Source organism: Hemiscyllium ocellatum, chromosome 42 (genome assembly GCF_020745735.1).
Source record: "Hemiscyllium ocellatum isolate sHemOce1 chromosome 42, sHemOce1.pat.X.cur, whole genome shotgun sequence".
Lineage (NCBI taxonomy): Eukaryota > Metazoa > Chordata > Chondrichthyes > Orectolobiformes > Hemiscylliidae > Hemiscyllium > Hemiscyllium ocellatum.
The window spans coordinates 9200983-9227738 of record NC_083442.1 but is presented as its reverse complement, the minus strand read 5'-3'; the positions used below and the strand labels follow the sequence as shown (position 1 = coordinate 9227738).

Below are 26756 nucleotides of genomic sequence, written 5' to 3'. Positions count from 1 at the left end.
ACTAAGGAAACCACCACTTTGTACCCACCCTGTCCATGCCTCTCAAAATTTTACATACATCAGTCAGGTACTCCCCAACATTCTCTGCTCCAAAGAGAATGGATTTGTTATGTCTTGGATCATGTTTTCAGGAACCTTGGTGAGGAGCAGCCCCAAGTGGTCCACATAGGTAGGAAAAGAGATGGGCATTTAAGGCACAAATTCAGGGAGCTATGGTGGAAGCTTAGAATTAGAACAAACAGAGTTGTTATCTCTGGTTTGTTCCCCATGCCAAGTCCTAGCAAGGTGAAGAATATGGAGAGAGAGGAGTTGAACACATGGTTACAGGTATGGTGCAAGAGGGAGAGTTTCAGGCACCGGAGTCATTCTGGGGTAGGTGGGACCTCTACAAGCAGGAAGGTCTACACCTGAACCAGAGGGGTACCAATATCCTGGGGGGGAAATTTGCTAATACTCTTTGGGAGAGTTTAAACTAATTGAGCAGGGGAATGGGAACCTAAATTGTAGTTGCTGTGTCCAGAAGGTTGGAAGTAGTGAGGTCAGAAAAAAGGTTTCAAGGTCGCAAGAGTGCACCAGCACACAGGTAAGTTTTTTGAAATATGTCTATTTCAATGGCAGGAGCATCCAAAATAATGTGGGTGAACTTGCAGCATTGGTTGGTATCTGGGACTTCAATGGCCATTTCGGAAACATGAATAGAGCAGGGACAAGTTGTTGCAGGTTCCAGCATTTAGATGTTTCAGTAAGAACAGAAAAGATGATAAAAGAGGGGGAGGTGTGGCATTGTTAGTGAAGTACATTATTACAGTAGCAGAAAGGACGTTTGAGGACTCGTCTACTGAAGTAATATGGGTTGAAACAGTGAAGGAGAGGTCACCGTGTTGGATGTTTTCTGTAGGCCTCTGTATACCTCCAGAGATGTAGAGGAAAGGATAGCAAAGATTATTCTGGAAAGGAGCAAGAGTAACAGGGAAGTTGTTATGGGGGTTTTTAACTTGCCAAATAGTGACTGGGAATACTGTAGTTTGAGTATTTTAGGTGGGGCAATTTTTGTCCAATGTGTGCAGGATGGTTTCCTGATACAGTATGTAGACAGGTCCACAAGGGGGAAGGCCACATTGGATTTGGTACTGGGTAATAGACCTGGCCAGGTGTTAGATTTGGAGGTAGGTGAGCACTTTGGTGATTGTGCCCACAATTTGATTAAGTTTAACTTAGTGATGGAAAGGGATAGGTAGATACCGCAGGGCAAGAGTTATAGCTGGGGGAAAGGCAACTATGATGCGATTAGGCAAAATTTAGGATGCATAGGATAGGGAAAGAAACTGCAGAGGATGGACACAATTGAAATGTGGAGCTTAATCAAGGAACAGCTACTGCGGGTCCTTGATAAGTATCTACCTGTCGGGCAGGGAGGAAATAGTGGACCTAGGAAGCCATGGTTTACGAGAGAAGTTGAATCTCTTGTCGAGGAAACGAAGCCTTATGTTAGGATGAATGTGAAGGCTCAGTTAGGGAGCTTGAGACTTGCAAGTTTATAGCTGAAATGCTCCATCCCAGACAATCATGGGAATCTCCTCTATACCGCAACCAATGCAATCACTTTTTATTTAGTGTGACCAAAGCTGCACACAATACACCAGCTATACCTGACTAAAATTCTGTACATGACCTCCATGCTTTAAATCAACTCATAAAGGCAAGTGTCCTGTATACCTTCATAATTATCTGATTAACCTGACCAGCTGCCTTCACCTTGACAGAAACTAAACAAACAAAACTTGGCTCACTCTAAAATAGTAATAACTTAGAACATAGAACATAGAAGGATACAGCGCAGTACAGGCCCTTCGGCCCTCGATGTTGCGCCGACCGAGTCCTACCTAACCTATACTAGCCCAATAACTTCCAAATGCCTATCCAATGCCCGCTTAAATGAACATAAAGAAGGAGAGTTCACCACTGATACGGGCAGGGCATTCCATGAACTCACAACCCGCTGTGTGAAGAATCTACCCCTAACATCTGTCCTATACCTACCACCCCTTAATTTAAAGCTATGTCCCCTAGTAACACCTGACTCCATTAGCGGTAAAAGGTTCTTAGTATCTACCCTATCTAAACCCCTAATCATCTTATACACTTCTATCAGATCTCCCCTCAACCTTCTCTTCTCCAATGAGAACAGCCCCAAGTGCCTCAGCCTTTCCTCATACGATCTTCCTACCATTCCAGGCAACATCCTGGTAAACCTCCTCTGCACTCGTTCTAAAGCTTCCACATCCTTCCTATAGTATGGCGACCAAAACTGCACACAATACTCCAGATGAGGCCTCACCAGAGTCTTATACAACTGCAACATGACCTCAGGACTCCGGAACTCAATTCCTCTGCCAATAAAGCCCAGTACACCATATGCCTTCCTCACAGCACTATTTACCTGGGTGGCAACTTTCAGAGATCTGTGTACATAGACACCAAGATCCCTCTGCTCATCCACACTATCAAGTAGCCTACCATTAGCCCAGTAATCCATCATCAACTTCTGGAAGTTGGGTTAATTACATGAGGAGACAGTTAGAATCATCACAGCATGCTTAACAGTCAACTGGTCAAAACAAGGAAGCATCCCATTTCCAAACATCTTATCAGAAAGAGAGAAAAGATTATGGGCAATCTTGTTCTGCTTTATCACTCCTCTCTAAACTTTTCACACAGCATAAAATACTTCAAAATTCTGCAACCTTTTGCACCAAATATTACAACTGTATGGTTTGTTACAAATAATTTGTTCAATTATCATGTAATAACATCAATTGAGAGAGTGCCAGGAGAATTCTCCACAATTTCTCTAAAGTGACATTGGATCAGTTGAAATTGTTACTGCTCATTTGAAGGATTGGAACAGACCTTGGAAGATGTCCGATGTGTTGGAGGTTAACCAAATGTGGAGTGACCAAAAGTTTTGCAATCCACCCCAGTTAGGTACTAACACCCTGTTAAGGTGCCAACACATCAAAGGTGAGAGAAAAGATGAAATTTAGATCAGAGAAAAGAAAAAATAGCAAATGCAAGTAATTTTGGTAATAAAAATAGAGTGTTGAAGAGTTTCAGCAGAAAATCCTGCTGGAAAATCACAACAAGTCTGACCAGCAACTGTGGAAAGAAAAACAAAATGACTCTTTGGAGTTGAACTGAAATGGATTCCAGTGAAAACTTCTATTGGACTGGCAACATTAACTCTGTTTCTCTCACCATAGTTGCTGCCAGATCTGCTGAGATTTTCCATCGGGATTTTATGTTTTTTATATCATGTAGCAGCCACAGTACTTTGCTTTCATTTGATTAACTTGAGTAATGATTGTACTTTCTGTTTTTTGGTACTATCATTGACATCTGATGTTAAATTGCCATGTTTTTCTTTACAGGTTGCATGTGGTTTAAATCACACTTTAGCTGTCTCTACCGATGGGATGATGGTTTGGGCTTTTGGTGATGGTGATTATGGAAAGCTTGGTCTTGGCAATTCAACAGCCAAATCATCTCCTCAGGCATGTGTCACCAAGCTTTGGTCATTATATTGGTGTGATTGCGTGGCTTTCTGTCTTTCCAGCACTGCTTCCTGACTGTCTCAAGTGAATCATAGTATTTGAGGTCACAGCTGACTTGTGTGACAAAGCTTGTAGTAATTCATTCATTGAATGTGGGCTTTCTAGAAAGGCTCACATTCATTTCCCATCCCTAATTTGCTTTTGAGAAACTTCTGTTGGACAGGTATGGTATGTTCCATGTGGTGTAAGTACCCCACAGGGCTTTTCGAGGTGGTGTTTTCACACTGCGACATTGAAGCTCAAAGATACCGTTCCAAGTCAGCTGGAGGAAACCTGCTGGTGTTAGACTCTCCCTTGCCCTTCTTGATGCAGGTTTGGAAGGTGCTGCTATAGCATGTTGTTGCAGTGCATCTTGTAAATGTCGCACACTACTGCCACTACGTGCTAGGAGTGGAGTTACTTGCGTACAAGAGGATGAGTACAAGAGTTGGCAGGTGATGTTACAGTTGAATAGGATTTTGGTTCGGCCACATTTGGCATACTGTGTACAATTCTGGTCGCCACGTTACAAAAATATGTGAATGCTTTGGAGACAGTGCAGAGGAGCTTCACCAGGATGATGCCTGGTATGGAGGGCACTAGCTATGAAGAGAGGTTGAGTAGATTAAGATTATTTTCATTAGAAAGATGGAGGTTGAGGGGGAGCCTGATTGAGGTCTACAAAATTATGAGAGGTATAGACAGGGTGGATAGCAAGAAGCCTTTTTGCAGAGTGAGGGACTCAATTACTAGGGGTCACAAGTTCAAGGTGAGAGAGGAAAAGTTTAAGGGAGATATGCATGGAAAGTTCTTTATGCAGAGGGTGGTGGGTGCCTGGAACATTTTGCCAGCAATGGTGGTAGAGGTGGGCATGATAGCATAATTTAAGATGTATCTGGACAGATACGTGAATAGGTAGAGAACAGAGGGATACAGACTGTTGGAAAATAGGTGACTTTTAGATAGAGGATCTGGATCGGTGCAGGCTTCGAGGTCCGGAGGGCTTGTTCCTGTGCTGTAATTTTCTTTGTTCTTTGCCACATGTCAGTCTAAGCCATGATTGTCTTGATTTGGAGGTGCCAGTGCTGGACTTGGGTGTGGTTTTATTTAGAAATACTAGCTTTCAGAGCGCTGCTCCTTCAGGTGGTTGTGGAGTGTAAGACCGTAAGACACAGGATTTATAGTGAAAGTTTACAGTGTGATGCAACAGACACTCATACCCACCCCCTACCCCGGCGCGCGCGCGCACACACACACACACACACACACACACACACACACACACAAGTTTGTGGGGTGAATTTGGATTTGCAGATTTACATTTTATTTTGCTCTGAAACAGCATGAATCCATGTAAGATTCTGTAAATCCCTTTTTTAGAAATAGAATCAGTCTAAACATTGTGGCACAGACAGACTCACACAGGGCACCTCACACCTTCAGTGCACTATCTGAGCTGACATGGTGCCCATTGTTAAAATGCACTTGAGAATGTAACAGTTTTGGGTTTATGTATGAAAGAACTGAGACCAACATGGTAATTCTATAAAATGAGAGACTTAACAAACAATCCAGGTCTTTTTCAATGTATCATTTCAGTTGCATCACACTATAAACTTTTGCTTACATTCTGTGTCTTACGATATTATACTTCACAACCACATGTTGAAGGAGCAGTGCTCCGGAAGCTAGTGTTTCCAAATAAACATGTTATTGTGTGATTTTTAACTTTGTCAGCCATGATTGTCCAGATTTTGCTGCACGTGGGCATAAACTGCCTCATTTTTTGCTACAATTACATCTGAACATAGTGCAACTTTCAGTGAGTTTCCCATTTCTGAGCTCCTGATGATGATGTGGGCCTTGATGAAGTAGCATGGTTGGACCCAGGACAGTGCTCTGAGAAACTCCCGTAGTGATATCTTGGTACTGAAATGATTGCTCTTCAAAACCACAACCATATTCTTTTATGATGAGTGTGATTTGTTCCATGGGAGAGTCTCCAGTGATACTCGCTGATTTCCTTGAATCCACCCAGTCAAGTGCTGCCTTGCTGTCAGTAGCAGTCACTATCACCTCAAGAATTGAAATTAAGGCTTGTTTTGATCGTGTTTGGTCTAAGGCTACACTGAAAGCTGCTGCCAAATGGATCTGGTAAAACCCAAAATGAGCATCAGTGAGTGGGTTTTTGGTAAGTTTGTGCCATTTGATCACATTGTCAATGATACCTTTCATTACTGATGATAGGTTGTGATCTAATGCAATAGTAGTGGCTGGATTTGATTAGTCTTTTGTGTGGGCAATTTTCTTTACAACAGTTGGGTGAATTTTACAATCCAATTTTATGATAATAGTCTAGGGAAAATTATGTTCGTAATTGATAAATGATGTAATTCAGCTATTCTGTTGTTTATTTTGCATAGCTCTGTCTTTTGTTTTTGTCTTAAGGTTTTTTATCTTCTCTTTTTGCAGAAAGTGGATGTTTTGTGTGGCATAGGAATTAAAAAAGTTGCTTGTGGCACCCAGTTTTCTGTTGCCCTGACAAAAGACGGCCATGTGTACACTTTTGGCCAAGGTAGGATAATTATCTACTCTTTTCAAAATTATGTTTAGAATGGCACCAGTGATTAATTATAATTCATTCCAAATAGCTATAGAAATAGATGACTTTTCTATGTTATCCGTCATCCATTTATCAAAGCAAGAATAGGAGTCAGTCTGTCTTCCACAACTGTTCATTTAAATTTCATAGTTCAATACAAGGTCCAATCTTCTTTCTTCTTTTCCTAATTCACCCCTTAATTGGGAAAAACCAACCATTTTTCTTTTTTCCATAACCAGAAGTGCTCTTACACAAAACTGAATGTTTCTTGCCCTCACTAAATCATCTGTGATTTTTTTTTGATCTATTTACCACCACTGGTAAATCATCCTTGTTTACCAATTGATTAATTTATGTGCAAAGCCCATTAAGAGCAATGAAGCCATCAAAGATTAGATTACTGATTAGATTAGATTAGATTACTTACAGTGTTGAAACAGGCCCTTCGGCCCAACAAGTCCACACCAACCCGCCGAAGCGCAACCCACCCATATCCCTACATTTACCCCTTACCTAACACTACGGGCAATTTAGCATGGCCAATTCACCTGACCCGCACATCTTTGGACTGTGGGAGGAAACCGGAGCACCCGGAGGAAACCCATGCAGATACGGAGAGAACGTGCAAACTTCACACAGTCTGTCGCCTGAGTCGGCAATTGAACCCGGGTCTCAGGCGCTGTGAGGCAGCAGTGCTAACCACTGTGCCACCGTGCCGCCCACAAAAGAGGAGGGAGAAGTGAAAACCAACCCTTATTTTTTCTGAATCCTGTATCCAAAAGTGCTCATACACACAAGTAAGCAGTTCTATCACTAAATCACTTTTTTTTTCATATGTTAACCATGACCAGTAAATCACCTGTGTTTCCAATTGAATAATTTACATGCAAAATCCATTAAGGGTAAAGCAAACCAGAGTTAGCATTTCAGGTCCAGTGACACAACAGTCAGTTCTGAAGAACGGTCACTGGATCTGAAACATTAATTCTGTCTTCTCTCCACAGATGCTAGCAGACCTGCTGAGATTCTCCAGAAATTTCTGTTGTGGGTCCAATCATTCTTCAGTCTACCAGCTAGAAATTGGCATTCAAGTGCTGTGCCATCAGTCGCTTCTCCTCATTCTTTTCTGTCTATATATTTACTATGCTTGACACTGGATTTTATTTAAGTAATCTTTTTATCCAAATGTAATGATGAAACCAAGATTCCCATCACTAATGTGTTGAGAGAAGACGTGCAGCTAACCAAGGCTTATACAATTAAAAGATAGTGTTGTAGAACAAAGACCTAGGGTTTCAGGTACATAATTCTTTATCAATTTGTGACGCAAATTCAGTGGTTAAGAAGCATTGGGCACATTTGCCTTTAAGCTCAGACCTTTGAGTATAGGAGTTGGAGCGTTATGTTGAGGTTGTGTGGGATGTTGGTGAGGCCTCTTAGGGAGCACTGTGTCCAGTTCTGGTCGCCGTTATAGGAAGGATGTTATTAAGCTGGAGAAAGTTCAAAAGAGATTTACAAGGATATTGCCAGGAACTGAAGCTGAGAGTTATAAGGAAAGGCTGGGACTTCTTTCACTAGAGCGTAGGAAGTTAAGGGATAAACTTGTAGAGGTTTATAAAATCATGATCGGTATAGATAAGGTGAATAGCAGGTGTCTTTTCCCTAGGTTGGGAGGTTTCAAGATTAGGGGCATATGAGAGAAGGAATGTTTAAAAAAGACACGAGGGCAATTTTTGTTTAAACAGAAATTGATTCATGTGTAGAATGAACTTGCAGAGGAAGTGGTGGATGCTGGTACAGTTACATACGTTTAAAAGACATTTGTACTTGGAGGGGTATGGGTCAAGGCAGGTGGGACTATCTTAGTTTGAGATTATGGTCAACATGAGTCGAAGAGTGTGGCACTGGAAAAGCACAGCCAGTCAGGCAGCATCGGAGGAGCAGGAAAGTTGACTTTTCAAGCAATAAGCTCTTCATCAGGAATTCCTAATGAAGAACGTTATTAAGAACATGATGAAAACTTCATTTCATTTCCACTTCCAAACATAAATTGACAGATACCATCCAATACAACTCTAACAAATTTACAAAGCTATCTGAATTTAATCTTCTCCCTCTGCTCGTGTAGATATAGAAACAAGTATAGGTTAATACCAAGGTTTGAGTTACTAAGTTTCTTGAGGCCAAACCAAAAATCACCTTACTGATGATGGCAAGTGTAGGCAATCTGTGATGCTGTACCAAGTGTGAACAAAGCTCCTTACCAGCTCAAATAGTAAACAAAACCTTCTGTAACAATATCTGCCAGACGCACCAAACTATCATAGGAAAATGAAAATGTTAAGTTTATCCAACAGATATGAACTCTAAAATTTGAATTAAATTTTGTATTTTGAGTTAATAAGGGAGGACATGATTAGTGATTTTTAAAGTTCAATTTGTGAGCTTGGAACTGTACCAAGAAGAATGGAGGTCTGTTTTATTGACACTTAACACTGAATGTTGTGCAACCTTGACTTGAAGACCATGGGTAGGTTAATAGATTGGTGAATTTAATTTGAAAAGTATTCATGCTGAGTAACAGGAGTGCAGTGCACAAACCAAACAATCTAGACAGCTGATCTGTGTTGTGAAGGATTGCTGCATACTGGATACGTAGGACACCATATGTAGGGAAAAAGCGGCAGAGCAATTGCTGAATGGAAATCAGTTGCAGTTCCAGTCTGAACAAAGAGCTCACGTGTCTTAGTCGCAGTTCTTCATTAGAGTTGAATGTTTGTAGGAATATCACTGTCTTGAAAGAAGTAATGTGAATTTGAAACTTTGTCTTATGTCTGTAATGAAATCTATGCAACATTTCATTTAGTGTTATATAGTCCATTATTTTCCCCATTTAATGTATTATTCTTTGTGCTCAAAGTGCACAGCTTCTCGCGAATGTGTTCAGTAAGTGACCTCTGCTGGTTTAAAGGAAAAAATAAAGTCAGGATCGAACAAGCCAGGTTTTATTGTGGGATCTAATTTATCCAGTATTAACTATGAGTGTTATGTCCATTCAGACTCTGACAATTCCTTTTCCGTGCCAACAGATCGCTTGATTGGCTTGCCTGAGGGTCGTGCCCGCAATCATAACAGACCTCAGCCAGTACCTGCTCTGAATGGAGTCTTTATTGAGGATATAGTTGTGGGTGCTGAGCACACACTGGGTCTTTCAACACCTGGAGATGTTTATGGCTGGGGCAGCAATTCAGAAGGGCAGGTAAGAAATCTTAATACTACAGAGATCTTTTCAACTATTTTGTTTCTTGGATTATAAATACAAAGTTAGTAAGCACAGGCTCACACTCAACTCGCCATACGCAAGACAGGAATTATCCTAGAGTGGTAATGGTACCCCTTTTCACTAACATCAGCTGATGCTATGTCAATATAATCTGCTTCAAAAGCAGCAGGACAACTAGAAGCAGGAGTAAGATATTTGACCCTTCAAACCTGTACTGCCATTCAGTTTGATTATGGCTGTTCCTCCATCCCAATGCCATGTTCTTGCTTTCTCTTTATACCTTTTTATGCCTTTAATATCAATAAAACTGTCAATCTGTTGCTTGCATATACTCTACAACATGGCCTCCGCAGCTTTCTGTGATCGTGAACTCAACAGGTTGACCACCCTTTGAGTGAAGAAATATTTCCTCACCTTGATCTGAAATGGTCTTCCCCATATTCTGAGACTGTGACCCAGTTTCTAAACCATGGGAAATAAACAAGATAATGAGACTCCAGAGACTGTATGTTCCTGTTAGGGTGAACAACAAGGTAGGTATGGGGAATGCAAGGCATCTGGATGGGTATTTGAATAGGAAGGGTTTAGAGGGATGTGGGCCAAGTGCTGGCAAATGCAGCTAGATTAGTTTAGGATATCTGGTCGGCATGGACAAGCTGGACTGAAGGATCTGTTTCCGTCCTGTACATCTCTATGGCTCTAGTCTATTCAGTCCTGTTGGCATGTATACGTTTCAATTAGATTCCGCTTGTCCCTATAAATATAAGGAATATATTTATTATTTATATATGAATATAAATACAGTTGAACCAATTTCTCATTTGACATTCTGTTGTTCCTGTTGTCAACCCAATAAGCCTTCACTGCATTAACTCTACAGCAAATATACCCTTTCTTAGGTAGAGAGACGAAAACTGCACACTCCAGGGTGGTCTTGGCAAGGTCCTGAATAAGTTTGTAATGTATTACTACTAATGAACACACATCCCTTTGTCTTGAAGGCCACCATAATATTTGCCTTCCTAATAGCTTTCTGCACCTGCCTGTTTACTTTCATTGACTAGTGTACAAAGGCACCAGGATCCCTTTTGTACATTCAAACGTCCCAATATATCACCATTCAAGTGATCATCTGCCTTTCTGTTTTTCACACTGAAGTCAATCACTTCACATTTTGGTACATTATAATACATATGCCATGTGCTTGCCCACACACTCAATTTGTCTAGATTGCCCTAAGGCCTCCTTGCATCGTCCTCATAACTCAGAATCACACTCAGTTTTGTGTCATCAGAAACTTGGAAATATTGCATATGGTTCATAGAACAGTACAATACAGGCCCTACAACTAACCTACATACCCTTCATTTTACTATCATTCATATGCTTGTCCAAATGTCGTTTAAATGCCCCTAATGTCTCTCACTCTACGACCACTACTACAGTGCATTCCATGCACTCACCACTCAGTGTAAAGAACCTAGCATCTCCCCTAAACCTTCTTCCAATCACCTTAAAATGATGTCCCCTCATGATAGCCATTTCCACCATGGGGAAAAAGTCTCTGGCTATCCACTCTATCTATGTCTCTTGTTACCTTGTACATCTCTATCAAGTCACCTTCTTCACTTCAGTGAGAAAGGCCCTAGCTCCCTCAACCTTTGCGGCATGGTGGCACAGTGGTTAGCACTGCTGCCTCACAGCGCCAGAGACCAGGGTTCAATTCCCGGCTCAGGCAACTGTCTGTGTGAAGTTTGCACATTCTCTCTGTATCTGCGTGGGTTTCCTCCGGGTGTTCCGGTTTCCTCCCACATTCCAAAGATGTGCAGGTTAGGTGGATTGGCCATGCCTAATTGCCTGTAGTGTGTTGGTGAAGGGGTAAATGTAGGGGAATGGTGAGTTGCTCTTCGGAGAGTCAGTGTGGACTTGTTGGGCCAGAGGGACTGTTTCCACATTGTAAGTAATCTAATCTTTCTTCATTAGACATACCCTCCTGTCCAGTAGCATCCTGGTAAATCTCCTCTGCACCCTCTCTAAAGCTTTTACATCCTTCCTATAATGAGGCGACCAGAACTAAACACAGTATTCCAAGTGTGGTCTAACATAGAACGTTACAGCGCAGTACAGGCCCTTTGGTCCTCGATGTTGCGCCGCCCTGTCATACTAATCTGAAGCCTATCCCACCTACACTATTCCATGTACATTATTTGCCTGTCCAATGACAACTTAAATGCACTTAAACTTGACGAATCTACTACCGTTGCAGGCAAAACCTTCCATACCCTTACTACTCTCTGAGTAAAGAAACTACCTCTGACATCTGTCTTATACCTATCTCCCCTCACTTTAAAGTTGTGTCCCCTCGTGTTTGCCGTCCCCATACTTGGAAAAAGGCTCTCCCTGTCCACCCTATCTAACCCTCTGATTATCTTGTGTATCTCTATTAGGTCACCTCTCAACCTCTATTGAGAACAGCCTCAAGGCCCTCAACCTTTCCTAGTAAGACCTTCCCTCCATACCGGGCAACATCCTAGTAAATCTCCTCTGCACCCTTTCCAAAGCTTCCATGTCCTCCTTATAATGCAGTGACCAGAACTGTACACAATACTCCCAAGTGTGGCCGTACCAGAGTTTTGTACAGCTGCAGCCTAACCTCCTGGTTCCGGAACTCCATCCCTCTATTAATAAAGGCCAAAATCTTGTATGCCTTCTTAACAACCCTGTCAATCTAGGTGGCAACTTTCAGGGATCTATGTACATGGACACTGAGATCTCTCTGCTCATCTGCACTCCCAAGAAACCTACCATTAGCTCAGTACTTTGCATTCCAATTACTCCATCCAAAGTGTATCACCTCACACTTGTCCACATTAAACTCCATTTGCCACCTCTCAGCCCAGCTCTGCATCCTATCTATGTTTCTCTGCAACCTACTTCATCCATCATCACTATCCACAACTCCACCGACCTTAGTGTCGTCCGCAAATTTACTAACCCACCCACTAAGCCCTCATCTAGGTCATTTGTACCAACAGCAGTGGACCCAACACCGACCCTTGCAGTACGCCACTAGTAACTGGACACCAAGATGAACATGTTCCATCAACTACAACCCTCTGTATTCTTTCAGCAAGCCAATTACTGATCCAAACTGCTATGTCTCCCACAATCCCATTCCTCCGCATTACTCCTCTACCTGTTTGGTCACTTTGTCAAAAAACTCAATAAGATTCATTAGGCATGACCTACCCTTCCCAAAACCGCGCTGACTGTACCTGATCAGATTATTCTCTTCTAGATGGTTAGAAGTCCTATCTCTATTAACCTTTTCCAACACTTGACCAACAACTGAAGTGAGACTCACTGGTCTGTAATTACCAGGGTTGGCTCTACTACCCTTTTTGAACAAGGGAACCACATTTGCTATCCTCCAGTCCTCAGGCACTATTCCTGTAGACAATGATGATTTGAAGATCAATGCCAGAGGCTCGGCAATCTCTTCCCTTGCTTCCCAAAGGATCCTAGGATAGATCCCATCGGGCCCAAGGGACTTGTCTATTTTTACACTCTGCAGTATTTCTAATACCTCTTCCTTGTCAATCTCAATCTCAATCTCTTCTAGTTTGGATGCAAGTATCTCTGTACCTTCCTCGCCAACATTTTCATTTTCTATAGTGAACACTATTGAAAAATATTTATTTAGCGCTTCCTCTATCTCCTCTGAGTCCAAACACAACTTCCCACTATTATCCTTGATTGGCCCTAATTTAACTCTCATTCTTTTATTCCTGACATACCTTTGGAAAGCCTTAGGGTTAACCCTGATACTATCCGCCAACAACTTCTCATGTCCCCTCCTGGCTCTTCTGAGCTCTCTTAGGTCTTTCCTGACTTCCGTGTATCCCTCAAGCACCCTAACTGAGTTTTCACATTTTGTCCTAACATAAGCCACCTTCTTCTTAACCAGGGATCCCACTTCCTTAGTAAACCACGGCTCAACCGTTCTATATCATCCTCGCTGCCTGACAGGTACAGATTTATCTAGGACACCCAGCAGCTTTTCCTTGAATAAGCACCACATTTTTAATGTGCTCACCCCCTGCAGTCTCCTTCCCCATTCTACGCTTCCTAAATCTTTCCTAATTGCTTCGTAATTTCCCTTCCCCGAGCTGTAACTCTTGCTCAGTGGAGTACACCTATCCCTTTCCATCGCTAAAGTGAACTGACAGAATTGTGATCACTGTCTCCAAAATGCTCACCTACTTCCAACTCTAACACCTGGCCAGGCTTGTTACCCAGTACTAAATCTAAAGTGGCTTCGCCCCTTGTTGGCCTGTCTGTGTCAGGAAGCCCTCCTGCACACACTGGACAAAAACTGACCCGTCTATAGTACTCGTGCTGTAGTGATCCCAGTCAATATTTGGATAGTCGAAGTCCTCCATGACAACTACCCTGCCGCTCTCACCCCTATCGAGAATCAACTTTGCTATCCTTTCCTCTACATCTCTGGGACTATTCGGAGGTTTATAGAAAACTCCCAACATGGTGACTTCTCCTTTCCTGTTTCTAACCTCAGCCCATACTACCTCAGTTAACGAGTCCCCAAACATTATTTCTACAACTGTAATATTGTTCCTGATCAACAATGCCACACCTCCCCCTCTTTCACCATCTTCTCTGTTCTTACTGAAACATCTGAATCCCAGAACCTGCAACAGCCATTCCTGTCCCTGCTTTATCCATGTCTCCGTAATGGCCTCAACATCGAAGTCCCAGGTACCAACCCACGCTGCCAGTTCACTCACTTTATTTCTGATGCTCCTCACATTGAAGTACACACACTTCAAACCAGGTTCTCGCTTACCAGTGTCAGATACTTGATTTGGGAACTCCCTAATCTCATCCTCTTCTGCACCTGTCCTACAATTTTGGTTCCCATCCCCCTGATGTATTAGTTTAAATCCACTTTAATAGCTTTAGCGAATTTCCCACCCAGGATATTGGTACCCCACTGGTTTAGATGAAGACCATCCTGCTTGTAGAGGTCCCACCTACCCCAGAAAGAGCTCCAATTATCCAAAAAACCCAAGACCCTCCCTCCTGCACCATCCCTGTAGCCACGTGTTCAACTCCTTTCTCTCCTTATTCCTCACCTCACTAGCACATGGCATGGGCATCAAACCAGAGAAAACAACTCTGTTTGTCCTAGCTCTAAGCCTCCATCCTAGCTGTTGTGGTTCTGTTCGCCGAGCTGGAAGTTTTTGCTGCAAACGTTTCGTTCCCTGGCTAGGGAACATCATCAGTGCTATTGGAGCCTCCTGTGAAGCGCTGCTTTGATGTTTCTTCCGGTATTTATAGTGGTTTGTTCTTGCCGCTTCCGGGTGTCAGTTTCAGCTGTAGTAGTTTGTATGTGGGGTCCAGGTCGATGTGTCTGTTGATGGATGTTCTTGCCGCTTCCGGGTGTCAGTTTCAGCTGTAGTGGTTTGTATATGGGGTCCAGGTCCATGTGTCTGTTAATGGAGTTTGTGGATGAATGCCATGCCTCTAGGAATTCCCTGGCTGTTCTCTGTCTGGCTTGTCCTATGATGGTAGTGTTTTCCCAGGAATTCTTGGACATCATCAGGAATACACACATAGACAAAGAAGAAACCATGGTATCATTCGACGTGACGGCACTGTTCACATCAATTGACAAAACCCTAGCCAGAGAAACAATAGCCAACCTACTGGACATACATAACAGAACACAGGAGGCCGAACCTATCAACAAGGACGGCATACTTAAACTACTAGACCTGTGCCTCACCACACACTTTACATTCAACAATCAGATATACGAACAAATCAACGGAACACCCATGGGATCACCAATCTCGGGACTCATAGCAGAGGCAGTTATGCAAAGGTTAGAACATACAGCCCTACCACAAATCCAACCCAAACTCTGGATCAGATACGTCGATGACACCTTTGTAATCATCAAAAACACAGAAATAGAAAAAACACACCGAATCATCAACGCCACACTCACAGGAATACGATTCACGAGAGAAGAGGAAAAGGATAGCCAACTCCCATTCCTAGACGTGTTAGTAGAGAGAGCACCCAACGGAGAATTCACCACAAGGGTACACAGGAAACCAACACACACAGACCAAGTCCTAAACTATGAAAGTAACCACCCCAACACACACAAACGAAGCTGCATCAGGACACTATTCAAAAGGGCCACAACACACTGCAGTACACCAGAACTGCGAAAAGAGGAACACCTATACAAGGTATTCGCCAAAAACGGATACCCACGCAACTTTATCACCAGATGCCTAAGAGATAGACCACGGAACGAGGACATGCCACAACCAAAAGGACTAGCCACACTACCATACGTCAGGAGCGTCTCAGAACTGACAGCCAGACTACTGCGACCCTTAGGACTCATAACAGCGCACAAGCCAACTTCCACACTCAGACAACAACTCACTAGAACAAAGGACCCAATAGCCAGCACGAGCCAAACTAACGTAGTTTACAAAATACCATGCAAGGACTGCACAAAACACTATATAGAACAAACAGGAAGACAGCTAACAATCCGCATCCATGAACATCAGCTAGCCACAAAACGACACGACCAGCTATCCCTAGTAGCCATACACTCAGACAACCAGGAACATGAATTTGACTGGGAAAACACTACCATCATAGGACAAGCCAGACAGAGAACAGCCAGGGAATTCCTAGAGGCATGGCATTCATCCACAAACTCCATTAACAGACACATGGACCTGGACCCCATATACAAACCACTACAGCTGAAACTGACACCCGGAAGCGGCAAGAACATCCATCAACAGACACATCGACCTGGACCCCACATACAAACTACTACAGCTGAACCTGACACCCGGAAGCGGCAAGAACAAACCACTATAAATACCGGAAGAAACATCAAAGCAGCGCTTCACAGGAGGCTCCAATAGCACTGATGATGTTCCCTAGCCAGGGAACGAAACGTTTGCAGCAAAAACTTCCAGTTCGGCGAACAGAACCACAACAACGGACACCCGAGCTACAAATCTTCAACCAGACTTCCATCCTGGCTCCCTGAATTTCTGCCTCAAGTCCCCATCTCTCTTCCGACCTATGTCATTAGTGCCGATGTGGACCACGACTTGGGGCTGCTCTCCCTCTCCCCGAAGGATCCCAAAACCCGATCAGAGACATCACGGACTCTGGCACCTGGGAGGCAACACACCAACCGTGAGTCTCACTCGTCCCCACAGAACCTCCTATCTGTCCCCCTAACTATCAAGTCCCCAGTGACTACTGCTCTTCTCTTCTTCCACCTTCCCTTCTGCGCAGCAGGTGCCCCACTTCTTTCCCCTGAAAAGTCATTCCTCCGCAACAGTATCCAAAACGGTATACTTATTGTTGAGGGGAATGGCAACAAGGGATCCCTGCACTGCCTGCCGGTTCCCTTTCTGTCCCCTAACTGTCACCCATCTGTCTTATTCTTTTATCTGGGGAGTGACTACCTCTCTGTAAGTCATGTCAATAACCCCCTCTGCCTCACGAATGATCCGAAGCTCATCCAAATCCAGCTCCAGTTCCCTAACACGGTTTTCGAGGAGCTGGTGTTGGGTGCACTTCCCACAGATGTAGTCAGCAGGGACACTAGTGGTGACCCTTACTTCCAACATTCTGCAGGAGGAATATTCCACTGCCCTACACCCCATTCCCACTATTGTTACTCCCGAAGTGACTACTAAAAGAAAAAAGATTAGGAAATAAATTTACCCTGTCAATCTGGCTCCCACACTTTTTTTTAGGTTACAGGAGGAGGATGGGTGGGAGACCCTACCCGAGTAGTGTCTCTGGTAATGCAACCACACAAATATAAACTGTTCTGCTTACCCTTCCCAGAAGTCCTTTGCTCGCTCCCTCCCTCCCTCACTAGCCTGAAGGTAAGAAGTTTAAATATACTTGCCTGCCTTCCCGACGATCACCTCGCACCAACGTCACCTCCTCTCGGCTCTCGCTGCTCTGAAGTGGACTTGAAAGAGCTACAGCATAACCCGCGGGTCTTAAATTCAATACCTCTACTAATGAAAGCCAACACACCATACATCTTCTGAAGAACCCTGTCAGATTGGGTGGCAATCCTCAGGTATCTATTGTCATGGACCCCAAAATCCCTCTATTCCTCCATTCTGCCAAGAATCCTGCCTTTAACACTGTAATCTGCATTCAAATTCAAACTTCCAAATGAATCATTTCACACTTTTCCAAATTGAACTCCACCTGTCACTTCTCAGCTCAGCTCTGCATCCTGTTAATGTCCCATTGCAATCTACAACACCTTCCACACTACCCACCATTCCACCAACCTTCGTGTCATCAGCAAACTTACTAACCCACCCTTCCACTTCCTCATTCAAGTCATTTATAAAAATCACCAAGAGCAGAGGTACCAGAACAGATCCCTGCAGAACAACCCTGATCACCAAACTCCAGGCTGAATACTTTCCATCGACTACTTACCCTCGGTCTTCTATTGGCCAGCCATCTCTGTATCCGGACAGCCAAATTTCCCTATATCCCATGCCTCCTTACTTTCTGAATGAGCTGACCATGCGAAACCTTATCAAATACCTATGTATATCCGTCCACTGTTCTTTCTTCATCAAACAGTTTTGCCACATCCTTAAGGTTTGTGATGTATGACCTGCCCATCACAAAGCCATGCTGACTATCTCTAATCAAACTATGCTTTTGCAAATAATCATAAATCCTGTCTCTCAGAATCCTGTCCAATAATTTGACCACCACCGATGTATGACTAACTGGTCTGTAATTCCCAGAATTACCCCTGTCCTATTTGTTGAGCAAAAGAATAACATTTGCTACCTTCCAATCATCTGGTATTACTCCAATACATGGTAAGGACGCAAAGATCATCTCCAAAGGTGCATCAGTCTCTTTCCTAGCTTCCCATAAGAACCTTGGGTATAACTCATCTGGCCTAGGGGACTTACTTTTCCTCATATTTTTCAACATTTCCAGCACATCCTCCTTCTTAACATACACCTGTTCGAGCATATCAGACTATTTCACGCTGTCCTCGCAAACAAGAAGTGTCCTCGCAAACAAGAAGTTTCCTCTCACTGGTGAATACTGAAGCAAAGTGTTCATGAAGAACCTCCCCTACTTCCTCCAACTCCAGGCACAAGTTGCCCCCACTATCCCTGATCAGTGCCAACTTAACTCTGGCCATCCTCTTGTTCCTGACAGAAGTGTAGAACGTCTTGGGGTTTTCGTTAATCCTACCCGCAAAGGCTGTTTCATACCCATCACACTGACTGGAACTTTGCCCTGTCAACTGTCTATCTGTCAACTCACAGACTTTCTGAATGCTGTATTTGCCTGTTCACCAGCTACCCCACCCTCTGATCCGTAGCTCTGGTTCCCATCCCCCGACCAAACTAGTTTAAACCCTCCCAAATAGCCCAAACACTCATACTATTGTCCAAATTCCTGAATTTATTTTATTTTAGCTAATGGACTTTAGTTTAATTTTTAGACAAAGTAGAAGTACTCACGTGACTTTATTTTAGATGTTTTCTAATTTGCAATTATTTACCACCCAGCACTTAGTCGCTGAATTCACCACTCTCCATTCATGCTGCTTTCATGTGTTTCTTTATACCAATGTAGTTAGAAGCACGTAAGATGAAAACCAACTGTCAAAAACTTTCTCAGCACAGATGCATGGAAGTGTGGAGTACATTTAGCTATAAAATAAGTGTTTATAGTGAAAGTTTATTGCACTACCTTGTCTCTGACTTTCCACATCTGTTTTTCCTGTATCTCCCATATAGCTGGGTTTAGGTCATACCAATCATGTAAGAGAGCCATCTCTAGTCACAGCACTCCAGGGAAAGAATATTCGCCAGATTTCAGCAGGACGTTGCCACAGTGTAGCATGGACAGCTCCTCCAGTACCACCAAGAGCACCAGGTGACGTGGTTTCAACTTTTCTTTTATTTTACTGTAGACTGTATCAAAGTGATATGTTTTCTTGTCAATGACCCAGACACAGATTAATGTGCTGAATTTTAATTGCATCTCTTTTCAAATTCAGATTTTTTGCAGATGTTTTACTTAATATTAAAAATTGGAATATATGCCATAAAAAGAGTACATGCTGGGGAGACTCAACAGGTTTAGCAGCATCTGGAGAGACAAATAGTTAACATTTCCTGTACAATATGACTTCTCCACATTGAAGAAATGCATTGGACTCAAAACATTAACACATATTTGGTCCATATGTATTGTTTTCCTGTAGATACTGGTTTGAAGTTCCATATTGGTTGTTTGCTCTACAGCTAACATTAAGCATGAAAAAAGTAGAAAACACACTCAATACACTAGAAAGACTAAAAAAAGATAAAAACATTCTTATCCTACCTGCAGACAAAGCACGCTTGACAGTCATTTTAAATCAAAGAGAGTACATTGAGAAAGCAAGTGCACTACTTGGAGATACCAACACTTACCAACAAATGGCGATAGACCCAACCCCACAACTAGAGAACCGAATCACAGTCCTATTCAAAAAAACTTCAGAAATCTGGAGAAATAAATAACGTCGACTTCCAAAAAAAGAAACCAGATGGATCAAACACACCATTCTTCTATGGATTATCCAAAATTCACAAGCTAGGAGCTCCCCCTCAGACCTATAGTCTTGCTACCTGGAATGCTAAACACTAAATTCATTAAAGAGGAGGAAAACAACAACAACAACAACAACAACAAATTGCCATTTCTAGATGTTATGTAGAGCGAATAGCCAATGGGGAACTTCAAATCAGCGCCTACAGGAAAATAACATATACTGACCAAATACTGAACTACAGAAGCAATCACGAAAGAAGCTGCATCAGAACATTATTTTAATGAGCCACCACACTGTGCAACACAGAGGAACTACTTACACCTCAGCGAGCAAACCTACATCGAGAACCTCTACCTGAGCTACAAATATTCTCAATACTCACTAGAAATCAGGTCGTCTTAGGAGTAGGAAGAGAAATCCAGCTTTGAGCTGTAACTAAGAGAGGAAAGAAAATAGCTTCTACTTCTTCAAAAATCCAGCTTCTGCTGAACATAAAAGCTGAAAAAAATACGAGAAATGCTGGTCTGTGAAAGCTGGCCCCACCCATTCAGGCTGCTTCTATTGTTCCAACTTTTAAAAAAAAACTTCCAAGGCTCACAAGCTGTTTACTTCACCACAGACAACTAGTGATCTCTTGTTCAATCTCTCTCTCTCAAAAGAAATCAGGACCAAGTACACCTGTGAATGGCACAGTATTGTCACAATGTCTAATGTAAAAATCTCTTCCTCCTCTTACTAGGTGTATCTGTGCCTCTGCAGCTAGGTTTGCCAGACTCCATTCCACCCCAGTATAGCTCTTTGAAGGAAACAAATATTGAAACAATCAGGGCCAGGCTACGTTTGCTGTACCACTTCTCAGATCTCATGTACTCCTCATGGAGGTTACTTAACCTGAGTCCAAACAATCAGGTAAGCAGTGCTTGGAGTAAGTAAACTAATGCTGGATGATATAACTTAAGTAAATACTTCAAAGTTTGAAGACCAGATAATTCATGTTTAGAATTGTAATTACAGAACAGCACATCTCACTATAATGCTGGAACATGGGGAATAGTCCAGGGACAATTAAGACCATTGCTGGCACCAAGAGTGTACACTCTTCCTATGGTACGTTCCATTGGAAAGACAATGGTCCAAGGCAAAAATTATGGCCCTCAGATTACAGTAAAAAGGATTTCTACCAGGTAAATGTTGTCAATTTTTTTTCTCTGCGTACTATTTCACCCTGAATCCTGTGTAAAAGAAAATGCTTATTTCTACCATTTATGAAGCTCCAATTTCTATATATATATATATCAGGTTATTTTTATTTAAATGATGAAAATGATTTCTATATTTGATACAAATTTTCATGGCTTTTTCAGAGGTCGCAAGTGTAAGCCCATCTTTGTACAGATTGCTAGGCAAGTAGTTAAACTCAACGCATCAGATTTGCGGTTACCTTCACGTGCCTGGAAGGTGAAACTGGTGGGCGAGGGTGCTGATGATGCTGGTGGAGTATTTGATGATACCATCACAGAGATTTGTCAAGTAATTAAACCACTTTTATTTTGTCTGTGTTGTACTTATCAATGAAAAAAATGAGGCTGAGTAACTGCCAATTTTTCTGGTGAGCTTTAGAAACAAACAGCAAAGCTTTTCAGATGCAAAATCATAGAATCCCTACAGTGTGGAAGCAGGTCATTCGGCCCATTGAGTCCACAGGAACCCTCCAAAGAGCATCATACTCAGACCCACCCGCCTACCTTATCCATGTAAGCCTGCATATCACCTGGTTAATCCACCTCATCTGCACATCCCTGGACATACAGGGCAATTTAGCATGGCTAATCCACCTAACCTACACATCTTTGGACCACGGGAGGAAACCGGAGCGCCCAGAAGAAACTCCTGCAGACACAGGGAGAATATGCAAGCACCACACTTAACAGTTACCAGAGCTGCAATGGAATCCAGGTTCCTGACGCGGTATGGCAGCAGTGCTGACCACTGTGGCGCCCTGGCATTATTTGCAGCTACAAATTACATTTGGACCAAAAATGAATTTACTTAAAGTTTCAGCCAATTTCTGATCATCTAATAAGGATTTAATAATAAATATAATTCTTCAGTTAATTAGAAACATTAATTGGATTTGCATTTTTACTTGCAGTGTCTGATATTCTTTTTCATTTAAACAGGAGCTTGAGATGGGGATAGTAGACCTTCTCATTCCTACTCCAAATGTCACAGCTGAAGTCGGCTACAACAGAGACAGGTAAAACTTATTACTTAGTTCCAGTGCCAGTTTTGTTAATGATGTGTTGGCAAGCAATAGTGAAGGTTTTTGCTGTTCATTGCAGAAAGCAGTTTGATGTTCAAAGACGGTTGGAATTAACAGATTGCCTTTTCAGAAAAGGTTAGTTAGGCTAAGCTTGTAAACTCTGGAGTTTAGGACAGTCAAATGTGACTGAATTGAAACTAGATTAGATTACTTAGTGTGGAAACAGGCCCTTCGGCCCAACAAGTTCACACCGACCCACTGAAGCGCAACCCACCCATATCCCTAAATTAACCCTTCTGCACATTAGATTAGATTACTAGAAACATCTAAGATCCTGAAGGAACTTGACTGAGTGGATGTGAAAAGAATATTTTCTCTTATGGGAGAGTCTAGAATGTGCGTTTATAGTTTTAAAAATAAGAGGATACCCTTTTAAAACAGATGAAGAAGCATATCTCAAAAGGCAGTAGATATGGAATCTTTAAATACTTTTAAGGAAGAGGAAGATAGATTCTTGATTACCAAGGAGATGAAAGGTGACTGGGGATATATAGGAGCGTAGAATTAAGGTTAAAATAAGATCAGCCACAGAATTATTCAATAGGAGATCAGGCTAGAAGAGCTGACTACCCTACTCTTGTTCCTTGTTCCTATGCTCATGTTTATTTTGATACTCCTCTAACGGAACACAATGTGATCTTCCTTTCCTACATATACTAGTCCTGAATGCTTGTTGTCTATTAATGATAATGGTCTGATAATAGCGTAGCAGGGATTGATTAGCTGTAAGTTAGTTAATTTCAAACAGTAAAACATATTACAAATTATCAAATGAACTTGACAACAAACCTGTGTGCAGCTTCCAAACTCTCAGCAGGCTGCCTTCCAGAAAGAGTCTCAAGCTTGTATAGATACAGCAAAATAAAGTTTCCATTGTCTTACCAGATCATTGGGCTGCTCTCTCTAGAAAGGGAGAGATGACTGGTATGGTTTAACCTCAAGGTCACAACGTCTCAGGCAAGGGGAAGAGATTGAAAGGACAATCTTTCATGGTAACCTCAGCTGATACAGGAATTGAACCCACACTTTTGGCATCAGTCCACATTGTAAACCAGCCATCCAGCCAACTGAGTTAACTGACCTCCATACACACAGCACATGGAACCCTTAAAGGTGAATTCTCTTAAAACCAAGATAAGCATAAAGTAGTCAGCACTGGTCGTCTTCAGAAGGGTTACTGGACTCAAAACATTAACTCTGCTTTCTCTCCATAGATGCTGCCAGACCTGTTGAGTTTTTGCAGCAATTTCTAATTTTGTTGGCATAGTTCTGTTTATTTTTCATTCGTGGAGTTAGAGGTCAACAGCATAAAAAAGGCCTTTCAGCCAATCAAGTCTTTGCCAGTCAAAAATAAACACACTATTTTGATCACTTTTTTTTCCATCACTTGACCTTGTATGCTTTGATATTGCGAGTGCTCATTCAAATGCCTCTTAAATATTGAGAGTTTCGGCCTCTATCACCTCTGCAGGCAGTGAGTTCCAGATTCCTACCATCATCTGGGTGAGAAAATGTTTCCTCACATCCCATCTAAACCCTCTGTCATCAATCCCTCTCCAAAGGAAAAGGTTTCTTCCTCCCTGTGCCCTCAGAATTGCATACATGTCAATCATGTCTTCTTTCAATTTCTTTGCTGCAAATAAAGCAATCATGTTCTTTCACATCTCTTTTTGTAACAAAAACTCTCCAGCCTAGGCAAAATCCCTATAAAACGCCTCTGCTCCCTCTCTAGTACAATCACATCCCTTCAAAAATGCAAATTCCAGCTTGAGACCGAGGGGCAATGTAGAGGTATATAATGTTATGAGAGACGTAGATAGGGTGGATAGTTGGAAATTTTCCAGGGCTAAAATGTCAAATACTAGGGGGCATAGGTTTAAAAACACAAGACGACAGCAGGTTCTTAGAACATGCTACCCGAGGAGCTGGTAGAATCAGATATGATAGCAACCTCGAGGCATTTATGCAGACATATGATCAGGTAGATAGTAGTGATACAGACAATGAGCAGGCAGATGGGGTTAATTTAGAATGGCAACCTGATCGGTGCAGACATAGTGGGCCAAAGGGCCTGTTCCTGTGCTGTACTGTTCAATGTTCTATATACACAATAATCTGTCACCTAATCAACATTTTATACAGCTCCATAGATTAAATCTGTGCGTCTGCTAATAAAGGCAAGTATCCTATATGCATTAATCACTTTATCCACCTGTCCTGCAGTGAGGACAGTTAAGTGACGAGTAGATGTGCACACCAAGGTCCCTCTGATTCTCAGTATTTCTCAGGGTCCTATTGTTCATTATGTATTCTCTTGCCCTGTTTCTCCTGCATCACCTCAGAATAATCCAGATTCAGTTCCATTTGCTGCTGATCAACTCATCTGATCAGCCCATCCATACCCTATAAGGCTAAGATCCTTTTTTTTGTAAGCTTACCGATCAACCCTCCTCCATTCAAGTCAAAACCATTTGCATGTTTCACAAACAGCAAGGGCCCGAACCACTGATCCATGTGGAAACTCAGTGAACCACAGCCTTCCAGAACAAAACACTCCTGGATTATCACCCTCTGCTACCATTCACTCAATCAACTGTGGATCCAATTTGCCAACTTTCCTTGGATCATTTGGGCTGTTACCTTTGCTATCAATCTCCTACATAAGACCATATCAAAACCTTGCTGAAATCCAAGTTTATGAAAAACAGTGCCCTCCCCTGTACACCTGGTCATGTTTTAGAAAACATCAATCACGTTAATAGAACATAGAACAATACAGCACACAACAGGCCCTTCGGCCCACGATGTTGTGCCGAACATCTATCCTAGATTAAGCACCATCCATGTACCTATCCAATTGCCGCTTAAAGGTCGCCAATGATTCTGACTCTACCACTCCCGTGGGCAGCGCATTCCATGCCCCCACCACTCTCTAGGTAAAGAACCCACCCCTGACATCTCCCCTATACCTTCCACCCTTCACCTTAAATTTATGTCCCCTTGTAACACTCTGTTGTACCCGGGGAAAAAGTTTCTGACTGTCTACTCTATATATTCCTCTGATCATCTTATAAACCTCTATCAAGTCACCCCTCATCCTTCGCCATTCCAACGAGAAAAGGCCGAGAACTCTCAACCTATCCTCGTACGACCTATTCTCCATTCCAGGCAACATCCTGGTAAATCTTCTCTGCACCCTCTCCAAAGCTTCCACATCTTTCCTAAAGTGAGGCGACCAGAACTGCACACAGTACTCCAAATGTGGCCTAACCAAAGTCCTGTACAGCTGCAACATCACTTCACGACTCTTGAATTCAATCCCTCTGCTAATGAACGCTAATACACCATAGGCCTTCATACAAGCTCTATCCACCTGAGTGGCAACTTTCAAAGATCTATGTACATAGACCCCAAGATCCCTCTGTTCCTCCACCTGACTAAGAACCCTACCGTTAACCCTGTATTCCGCATTCTTATTTGTTCTTTCAAAATGGACAACTCACACTTGGCAGGGTTGAACTCCATCTGCCACTCCTCAGCCCAGCTCTGCATCATATCTAAGTCCCTTTGCAGCCGACAAAAGCCCTCCTCACTGTCCACAACTCCACCAATCTTCGTATCATCTGCAAATTTACTGACCCACCCTTCGACTCCCTCATCCAAGTCATTAATAAAAATTACAAACAGCAGAGGACCCAGAACTGATCCCTGTGGAACTCCACTTGTAACTGGGCTGAATATGTACCATCTACCACCACTCTCTGACTTCGACCGGTTAGCCAGTTTTCTATCCAGTTGGCCAAATTTCCCTCTATCCCATGCCTCCTGACTTTCCGCATAAGCCTACCATGGGGAACCTTATCAAATGCCTTACTAAAATCCATGTACACTACATCCACTGCTCTACCCTCATCCACATGCTTGGTCACCTCCTCAAAGAATTCAATAAGACTTGTAAGGCAAGACCTATCCTTCACAAATCCGTGCTGGCTGTCCCTAATCAAGCTGTGTCTTTCCAGATACTCATAAATCCTATCCCTCAGTACCCTTTCCATTACTTTGCCTACCACAGAAGTAAGACTAACTGGCCTGTAATTGCCGGGGTTATCCCTATTCCCTTTTTTGAACAGGGGCACAACATTCGCAACTCTCCAGTCCCCTGGTACCACCCCCGTTGACAGTGAAGACGAAAAGATCGTTGCCAACGGTACTGCAATTTCCTCTCTTGCTTCCCACATAATCCTAGGATATATCCCGTCAGGCCCGGGGGACTT

The 26756-nt window shown here is 42.6% G+C and overlaps 1 protein-coding gene across 1 annotated transcript in view; it reads left to right on the top strand.

Moving 5' to 3' along the window:
- herc1 (HECT and RLD domain containing E3 ubiquitin protein ligase family member 1) overlaps positions 1-26756 on the top strand; it is a 445291-nt gene that overhangs the window by 395487 nt on the left and 23048 nt on the right. The window contains exons 67-74 of the mRNA XM_060853924.1: positions 3429-3551; positions 6063-6165; positions 9282-9451; positions 19357-19495; positions 20899-21068; positions 21174-21343; positions 21524-21689; positions 22340-22416. Of these exons, the coding sequence (XP_060709907.1) occupies positions 3429-3551; positions 6063-6165; positions 9282-9451; positions 19357-19495; positions 20899-21068; positions 21174-21343; positions 21524-21689; positions 22340-22416 (1118 nt within the window). The remainder of the gene's footprint in view (positions 1-3428; positions 3552-6062; positions 6166-9281; positions 9452-19356; positions 19496-20898; positions 21069-21173; positions 21344-21523; positions 21690-22339; positions 22417-26756) is intronic.